Here is a 10,000-nt window from a genome sequence, read left to right on the forward strand (position 1 = left end):
TACACAGGACACTTACACTAACACTATCAGGACACTAACACTATCAGGACACTAACACTACACAGGACACTAACACTACACAGGACACTAACACTACACAGGACACTTACACTACACAGGACACTAACACTATCAGGACACTAACACTATACAGGGCATTAACACTACACAGGACACTAACACTACACAGGACACTAACACTACACAGGATGGCTGAGTACTTTGTCAGATTTAATAGATAAAATTATTTATTCATATCAAGTTCAAGTTCAAGTTCAAGTTTTTCTTTATTGTCAACTCTTTCACATGTACAGTATATACACAAAAAAGAATCGAAAATGTATTTCTCTCAGTCCCAAGGTGCAAAATATTAGCAATGAGATTTAAATAAAGTGCAAAGCATATGTAGATGCAGTGGAGAATAGGCAGACCAATGCTGCACAAAGTGACTGGTGCATGTTTCCTTATGTTAGTGGGAGGGGGAGTGGCTTATATAAACATAAGCTAAACGAGTTGTTTTATTTCTTTAGTCTTGGAAGCTGTGTCTTTTTTTTCCTTTTATTTTTTAGGTTATTCTAAACTTGAATTAGAACTAAAGCCCAAAATTCATCAGTATGATTTCTATTTATCTAAGAAAAAAAATTTAATTGAAATGACATTCTTCAATTTACACTGAAATCACCTGTATATGTTTCTGCGTGAAAAGTGTGAACTTGTGTGTGTCTGTGTGTGTTTGTGTTTCCAGGCCATAACCAACAGGAGACAGTGTGTGTAAGAGCATACACACATGCTAGAGGTGTGCTGCGGTATGTTGGTGTCTCATTTCTGAAGTATGTTGTGGACGATGCACAGGAGATGGCTGAGTACTTTGTAAACAAAAGTAACCAGTGCACCCCCATCGAATACAGTGATCTGATTGGTCGATATGGTCTGAGTGACAGCGGTGTGCGAACAGAGATGGATAAAAAAGTTGTACTTGCTCTGGCAAACCTGCAGACCAACCACAACCTGCTGAGCCATACACATGGTCTGTCTGTCTGTGTGTGTGTGTGTGTGTGTGTGTGTGTGTGTGTGTGTGTGTGTGTGTGTGTGTGTGTGTGTGTTTGTGTGTGTATTTGTGTGTATGTGTGTGTGTGTGTTTGTGTGTAAGTGAGTGTATTTGTGTGTGTGTGGGTGTGTGTGTGTTTGTGTGTAAGTGTGTGTTTCTGTGTGTATGTGTTTGTGTATATGTTTGTGTGTGTGTGTGTTTGTGTGTGTTTGTGTTTGTGTGTGTTTGTGTATGTGTTTGTGTGTGTTCTGTTTATTGTCCAGCTGACACTTAAAATTCAGTTAGAATTAAAGCCATGGCTGTAATAAAATTTTACCACTATGGAAACCAGAGTAAACTAATTACACTGACAGTGTGATTTTGTGTGTGTGTGTGTGTGTGTGTGTGTGTGTGTGTGTGTGTGTGTGTGTGTGTGTGTGTGTGTGTGTGTATGTGTATGTGTGTGTGTGTGCGTGTGTGTGTGTGTGTGTGTGTGCAGAGTCTCTGCTGCATGTGTGTGTACGTTTGGGTTTTGTGCACGTGTGTGAATTCCTGCTTTCTCAACCTGGAGCTCTGATGGTGATTAATTTAGCTAATAAGGAAGGAGACACTCCACTTCAGCTGGCACGGCGGACCAATCAGCACACACTGGTGCACTTACTAACACAGTAAGACTCTTACCAACACTGTAACACTAACACTGTAACACTAACACTGTCACTGTAACACTGTCACTGTAACACTAACACTGTCACTGTAACACTGTAACACTGTCACTGTAACACTAACACTGTAACACTGTAACACTAACACTGTAACACTGTAACACTAACACTGTAACACTGTCACTGTAACACTGTCACTGTAACACTAACACTGTAACACTGTCACTGTAACACTAACACTGTCACTGTAACACTGTAACACTGTAACACTAACACTGTAACACTGTAACACAAACACTGTAACACTAACACTGTAACACTAACCCTAACACTGTAACACTAACACTGTAACACTAACACTGTCACTGTAACACTGTCACTGTAACACTGTAACACTGTCACTGTAACACTAACACTGTAACACTAACACTGTAACACTAACACTGTCACTGTAACACTGTAACACTGTCACTGTAACACTAACACTGTCACTGTAACACTGTAACACTAACACTGTAACACTGTAACACTAACACTGTAACACTGTAACACTAACACTGTAACACTAACACTGTAACACTGTAACACTAACACAGTAACACTGTAACACTAACACTGTAACACTAACACTGTAACACTAACCCTAACACTGTAACACTAACACTGTAACACTAACAATGTAACACTAACCCTAACACTGTAACATTAACACTGTAACACTAACACTGTAACACTAACCCTAACACTGTAACACTAACACTGTAACACTAACACTGTAACACTAACCCTAACACTGTAACACTAACACTGTAACACTAACACTGTAACACTGTAACACTAACACTGTAACACTAACACTGTAACACTGTAACACTAACACTGTAACACTAACCCTAACACTAACACTGTAACACTGTAACACTAACACTGTAACACTAAGACTGTAACACTAACACTAACACTAACACTGTAACACTAACACTGTAACACTAAGACTGTAACACTAACCCTAAAACTGTAACACTAACACTGTAACACTAACACTGTAACACTGTAACACTAACACTGTAACACTAACACTAACACTGTAACACTAACACTGTAACACTAACACTGTAACACTGTAACACTAACACTGTAACACTAACACTAACACTGTAACACTGTAACACTAACACTGTAACACTAACACTGTAACACTGTAACACTAACACTGTAACACTAACCCTAACACTAACACTGTAACACTGTAACACTAACACTGTAACACTAAGACTGTAACACTAACACTAACACTAACACTGTAACACTAACACTGTAACACTAAGACTGTAACACTAACCCTAAAACTGTAACACTAACACTGTAACACTAACACTGTAACACTGTAACACTAACACTGTAACACTAACACTAACACTGTAACACTAACACTGTAACACTAACACTGTAACACTGTAACACTAACACTGTAACACTAACACTAACACTGTAACACTAACACTGTAACACTAACACTGTAACACTGTAACACTAACACTGTAACACTAACACTAACACTGTAACACTAACACTGTAACACTAACACTGTAACACCAACACTGTGTAGCGTCTGGTACAGGTCATTTTAGATTTCATGTCCCAGGCACCCTAAATTTCAACATCTACTCTTCAATTAACCGATGAGCAACCCAGTTTTACACACACACAACTGGCTCCAGAATGACTGGAGCCTACACAAAGACCAGATAACCCCATGCGGCTTCTCTGATTGAACTCATAGGGGCCCTCAACCAGAACACACAAACACACACACACACACACACACACACACACACACACACACACACACAACACACACACAACACAACACAATGAGACATTCCTTTTACTAATAAAACCCGAACATAAGATACTCTAAGGTTTTCATTCTTATAACCCTTTTTGTAATGGTTTCTTCTTTTAAGGAAGGCTTGCCTGACTTAAAATTATTTGCTCCTTACTTTCCTGACAAGGGTGTATTTTATTTTATTTGTCAGAAACAGCATTGTATTTAACATCAGTTATACTCCCATTACTGATCATGGCATGTTAATGTATACCTGTTCTAATGCCATATGCCCCTTTAAGGTCTGATGTCAGAATGTATACGAAGCTATTGTTTTCTTTTTACTTCCCTAATGAAAGTGCATCTTGTTTTGTGTTTCATTTTTGTTTCTTTGCCTTTATAAGAACACAATATTGTATTAACATCAGTTACCCTTCGATTACTGATCTATGTATGTAATGTACCGCTGCCTTCATACCGTCATTACCCTTCATGTTTAGTATCCAAATGACCACAAAATTATCGGTTACTCGTTTTTCAAGCACTGGTGTATTTTATTTGAGCACGAAAGGCGCCATACCGTCTTAATACACCCTGGATCAAACTTTAAAGTCATCTAATCAATCTAAGCCAATCAATTTAGATGCGTAATTTTAAGTATGAACCTTGTATTGTGTCTTAAGGTGAATTTAAGTTTCTGTGACGATTTCCCAGTTAGGGTGTGATTAATTTTTGAGTTTAAGCTTGCCATTCCTTTCCTTCATTTCTCTAATTTTAATTTCTTTTGTGTTACTTTATTTTCATCTTCATTTTCCCTATTTCTTTTGTTTGTTTGTGTAGTTAGTTTTATGTTGTGTTTGTCTCCTTCATTAAATGCCATATTTTTGTGCTACAAGTGATTGTCTCTGAGTATCGCTCACAAATTAAGGTACCTGCAACATCTGGTCTGAACTACATGCTCTATTAAATTAATTTAATTTAAATTACGGTATACAGTAAAAGGGAAGCGAACCTTTCTCGGCCGGGAAGATACCGCCTTCATAGAATTAATAAAGGTACACGGCCTGTTCGCCGGACAAACAGACCAAATAAGTGTAACGTTAATTCCATTACCGTTAATTTCAACTCAGGATAAAATATTTAGAGTCACTATAACATGTTATAATTACTTATAAATATTTACCTTGCTTCACGGGCCAAAATCTCTACAAATGTAACACCAACACTGTAACAATAACACTGTAACACTAACACTGTAACACTAACACTGTAACACTAACACTGTAACACTGTAACACTAACACTGTAACACTATCACTGTAACACTAACACTGTAACACTGTAACACTAACACTGTAACACTAACACTGTAACACTGTAACACTAACACTGTAACACTGTAACACTAACACTGTAACACTAACACTGTACCTGTAACACTAACACTGTAACACTAACACTGTAACACTGTACCTGTAACACTAACACTGTAACACTAACACTAACAATGTAACACTGTAACACTAACACTGTAACACCAACACAGTAACACTGTAACACTAACACTGTAACACTAACACAGTAAGACTCCTACCAACACTGTAACACCAACACTGTAACACTAACACTGTAACACCAACACTGTAGCACTAACACTGTCACACTAACACTGTCACACTAACACTAACACTGTAACACTAACACTGTAACACTAACACTAACACAGTAACACTAACACTGTAACTCTAACACTGTAACACTAACACTGTAACACTAACACAGTAACACTAACACTGTAACTCTAACACTGTAACACTAACACTGTAACACTAACACTGTAACACTAATACTAATACTAACACTGTAACACTAACACTGTAACACTAACACTAACACTAACACTGTAACACTAACACTAACACTAACACTAACACTGTAACACTAACACTGTAACAGTAACACTGTAACAGTAACACTGTAACAGTAACACTAACACTGCAACACTAACACTATAACACTAACACTGTAACACTAACACTATAACACTAACACTGTAACACTAACACTAACACTGTAACACTGACACTGTAACACTGACACTGTAACACTGACACTGTAACACTAACACTAACACTGTAACACTAACACTATAACACTAACATAGTAACACTAACACTATAACACTAACACTGTAACACTAACACTATAACACTAACACTAACACTGTAACACTAACACTGTAACACTGTAACACTAACACTAACACTAACACTGTAACACTAACACTGTAACACTAACACTGTAACACTGTAACACTAACACTAACACTAACACTAACACTGTAACACTAACACACTTCTCTTCTTTTTCTCCCTCAGTCCTCCAAACCCACTGATCACACCTCTTGCAGGAGTGTCTCACATTCACATCAACTCATCCCAACTTTTGCGCTTCATCCATGCCTTTGGAGTGATGTCACTATCGGTGTGTGTGTCAGAATGTTTGTCCACTCCTCAGTTACACTCAGCCATCTTACTGCTCAGACAATGTGCTGGGAATTCTGCACTCATACACAAGGTGAGACACTTACAGAATATTATATACAGAAACTAAGAAGTCCTGCATCGTGTACAAACAGTACAACATTTTTATCTCATTTTATACAACCAAGCAATTCCCTTAACTGTGTGTGTGTGTGTGTGTGTGTGTGTGTGTGTGTGTGTGTGTGTGTGTGTGTGTGTGTGTGTAGATTACATCATTATGTGGACATATACAGTGCAGATCAGGTCAGGAGTCTTTAACTTCAGGTTTGTCATTTTTAAATTTCTAATTACTTTAAAATTGTGTGTGTGTGTGTGTGTGTGTGTGTGTGTGTGTGTGTGTGTGTGTGTGTGTGTGTGTGTGTGTGTGTGTGTGTATGTCTGTGTGTGTGTGTTTATGTGTGGTGTGTGTGTGTCTGTGTGTGTGTGTGTGTGTGTCTGTGTGTGTGTTTGTGTGTGTGTGTGTGTGTGTGTGTGTGTGTGTGTGTGTGTGTGTGTGCGCACGCACATTTGTTTGTATGTTCTAACAGTGGGTTGTTCCCTCTCTTTTAATCCAGAGGATCTTCAATCAAGAGAATCTCCACACACTGCTATCACACACACAGTTAATAGTTTTTGTTTTAGATATTTTCATTCTGATTGTCAATGGTGTCAGTTTGTGTCATGTAAAAAATGTCACTGCTTGTCAACAGGATATAATCAGCTTCTGCAGCGACCCTGAAGATGAAGAGCTGTTACTGTCTATCAGCTCAGGTAAAATCTATATAAACATTAACATAAAGTTAAAGATAAAACAGTTTAACTCTGCTAAGCTGGTGGTTGTAAGCTTATTGTATTAGCCTCATTAGTCTCATATCTTCAGTCAAAGGACTTAAATAAAGACAAACATTCAGCAGAGATTTCAGGGTTATGAGAACAAGATGTTATGACCAAAGGAAAGAAATAGACCAGTTTTATTATTTCTGACAGATGGCTCAGACATTGATGGAGCTGTGTTTAATCTCAAATCCACAGACATGCAAACGGTAAAATTCATTCGTTTACAATTACATCTAGTAATTATTTATATATATTCTCTTGTTCTAAAGCATTTCATCATGTTGGGGTGATTTTTTTGTTTTATAATTTTATATATATATAGTTTATTTTTTATACACAGTCAGATAAATAAATGTATGTTTAAAAATATCAAGTATAATTAACATAATTTAATCATTTTAAACATTTTGTTTATATTATTTGATCATTTTCATCTTCAGGTCCCGCTGAAGTCAACTACACTTTCCATGTTGCTTTGTGAGTGAGCCAGATGTGTGAGCCAGATGTGTGAGCCAGATGTGTGGCTGCATTCTGTATCATGTGACATCAGCAGTAGCAGGCTGATTATAATTCTATACATATTAGAGTATATAAGACCTTTAAAGCACACTTATAGCACTTTGTTGGGCACCTTTATAGGACCATTATAGCACATTTATAACAATGTTATAGCACCTTTATAGCACTGTTATAACACTTTTATAGCATATTTACAGCACATTTAGGGCATCTTTTTTTTACATCATTATAGCACCTTTATAGCACTGTCACAGCAAAATTATAGCCTTAAAAATAAGTTTCAAGACCTTATGTGAGGTTACAATTTACAAATGGACACAGAAGAGACTCTCACTATGTCTTCTCTTGTTTAATACATTTATTTTTACAAATTAATGTTAGATATTTTTCACTATCCTTTCATGCTGCTGTAGTGTACAAACCAGTATGGATTATTTTATTATTTTATTATCCTTTGGTTTTAATTCTCTTAGATTGCAAATATTTGTTACTTATAACAAAACAAGATCTCAGATTATACAGTTTTATTAGAAATCTATAATTTTACAAAGATGTGGTATGACTGAGATTTAGATGTGCAAAATATTTATAATGGTTATATGGAGATGTTTGCCCAAAATGTTAAGAGTTAACAGGCTACATGCTTATGGTTCTTAGCAGTAATGAGGAGGTGATTGGCGTCTGTGTGTGGGGTCTGTGTGTGGGGTCTGTGTGTGTTTATTATATTTTTACTCAGGCTCATCAAGCCACAGCTCTCCATCACTGCTCAGCAATTGCCACAAGAACTTCACCTCACACAGGTGTGTATATGTGTGTGGGTGGGGGTTGGGGGTTTACACTTAAGTCTGAATGTGTGTGTGTGTGTGTGTGTGTGTGTGTGTGTGTGTGTGTGTGTGTGTGTGTGTGTGTGTGTGTGTGTGTGTGTGTGTGTGTAGGAGGAGGAGTAACAGTGAAGGCTGTGGTCATGAGATGGTTATGAGGAAATCGTGGTCTGTGATTGGTCACTGTGTTAGTAGTTCCTCAACTCCATGCAAAGTCACAGGTGAGTGTGTTTGATTTGTATGTAACCCGTTTCCCTGAGAAAAGAAAGTGAGCTTCTGTGCTACTCTGTGATTGAGCTGGTGATCACACTTTCTTTAGAAGTTCCTGGGATGTAAAGTGTCCGACTGCTCCACAGTCTGTAAACCTGAGTGACTTGTGAGGGTGGTAAGGAGACAACATCCAGACATTCCAGTTCACCAAACACTCTGTAACCATGAACCCTCCAGATCTGCTCCTTTACCTGAGAAAAGCTATTTATAAAAATCTAAACTAAACAGATGTGTTTTTATCCTGGACTTAAACACTGAGACTGTGTCTGAGTCCCGAACACTAGGGAAGTCTGTTCCATAACTGTGGGGCTCTGTGAGAAAAGGCTCTGCCCCCTGCTGGACACTTTTGTACTTGAGGTATTACCAAATATCCTGCAGCTTTTTATCAAAATTCTGGACTAACTGGAGCTTATTATGCTCCTACTGGAAATCCAGACAGTAAAGCATTAGAATAATCCAGTATATGTATGTGTTGCCCCTTGTTAGTGTGTGTGTGTGTGTGTGTGTGTGTGTGTGTGTGTGTGTGTGTGTGTGTGTGTGTGTGTGTGTGTGTGTTTGTGTGTGTGTGTGTGTGTGTGTGTGTCTTTATGTATTATCATCATCATGTGTCGTGTGCACAGTTCCTGCACCGCTGGATTATTCCGCTGAGTCGTGGAGTGCCGCTGTTGGGTTTGAATTCTCACACACGACTGACAGAAAAACTGTGAAAAGACAAGAAGTAATATATGGTCAGTTACCATGGCAACAGATAATAATCTGTTTAGAATAAAAATGTACACCTTTGAGGTCTCAAACCTCATGAATTTTATCTGTGATTAATCTAAAATTTTTCTGTGTTCTGTTTGGTTTGTGAATTCATTTCTTCTTTTCTCGGGTTAATTTGAGTTTTGGTTGCAGAGCTCATGCAAACAGAGTTTCATCACGTCCAGACTCTCACGGTGATGAATGATGTTTTGAGGCGGGGCTTACTGGAAGAGGTGCAACTGGAACAGGATGTGATTGGTCAGATTTTCCCATGTTTGGATGACCTCATAACTCTGCATAGGAACTTCCTGAAAGAGATGGAGAGCAGACAGCGTTCTTCAACACACCTGAGCAACAGCAAGAACTTTATCATCTACCGGATCGGGGACATACTGCTACAGCAGGTGTGTGTGTGTGTGTGTGTGTGTGTTACATGTGTGTGTGTTACATGTGTGTGTGTGTGTGTGTGTGTGTGTGTGTGTGTGTGTGTGTGTGTGTGTGTGTGTGTGTGTGTTACATGTGTGTGTTACATGTGTGTGTGTGTGTGTGTGTGTGTGTGTGTGTGTGTGTTACATGTGTGTGTTACATGTGTGTGTGTGTGTTACTTGTGTGTGTGTGTGTGTTACATGTGTGTGTGCGTGTGTGTGTGTGTGCGCATGTATTATGTGGTTGTGTGTGTGTGTGTGTGTGTGTGTGTGTGTTGTGTGTGTGTGTGTGTGTGTTACATGTGTGTGTGTGTGTTACATGTGTGTGTGTGTTACATGTGT

At 38.3% G+C, this 10,000-nt stretch overlaps 1 protein-coding gene across 9 annotated transcripts in view; it reads left to right on the plus strand.

Annotated features, from left to right (window-relative positions):
• LOC113640078 (rho guanine nucleotide exchange factor 28-like) overlaps positions 1 to 10,000 on the plus strand; it is a 19,024-nt gene that overhangs the window by 3,114 nt on the left and 5,910 nt on the right. For 8 of the 9 annotated variants that reach the window (XM_047806714.1, XM_047806719.1, XM_047806716.1 and 5 more), the window contains 12 exons: positions 746 to 1,027; positions 1,527 to 1,695; positions 5,899 to 6,097; positions 6,270 to 6,327; positions 6,618 to 6,664; positions 6,753 to 6,813; positions 7,030 to 7,085; positions 7,320 to 7,356; positions 8,135 to 8,198; positions 8,334 to 8,440; positions 9,110 to 9,217; positions 9,387 to 9,637. In XM_047806714.1, coding sequence (XP_047662670.1) covers positions 746 to 1,027; positions 1,527 to 1,695; positions 5,899 to 6,097; positions 6,270 to 6,327; positions 6,618 to 6,664; positions 6,753 to 6,813; positions 7,030 to 7,085; positions 7,320 to 7,356; positions 8,135 to 8,198; positions 8,334 to 8,440; positions 9,110 to 9,217; positions 9,387 to 9,637 — 1,439 coding nt within the window. The remainder of the gene's footprint in view (positions 1 to 745; positions 1,028 to 1,526; positions 1,696 to 5,898; positions 6,098 to 6,269; positions 6,328 to 6,617; positions 6,665 to 6,752; positions 6,814 to 7,029; positions 7,086 to 7,319; positions 7,357 to 8,134; positions 8,199 to 8,333; positions 8,441 to 9,109; positions 9,218 to 9,386; positions 9,638 to 10,000) is intronic. The other variant, XM_047806722.1, reaches the window with a different exon arrangement.

Source organism: Tachysurus fulvidraco, chromosome 22, assembly GCF_022655615.1.
Source record: "Tachysurus fulvidraco isolate hzauxx_2018 chromosome 22, HZAU_PFXX_2.0, whole genome shotgun sequence".
NCBI lineage: Eukaryota > Metazoa > Chordata > Actinopteri > Siluriformes > Bagridae > Tachysurus > Tachysurus fulvidraco.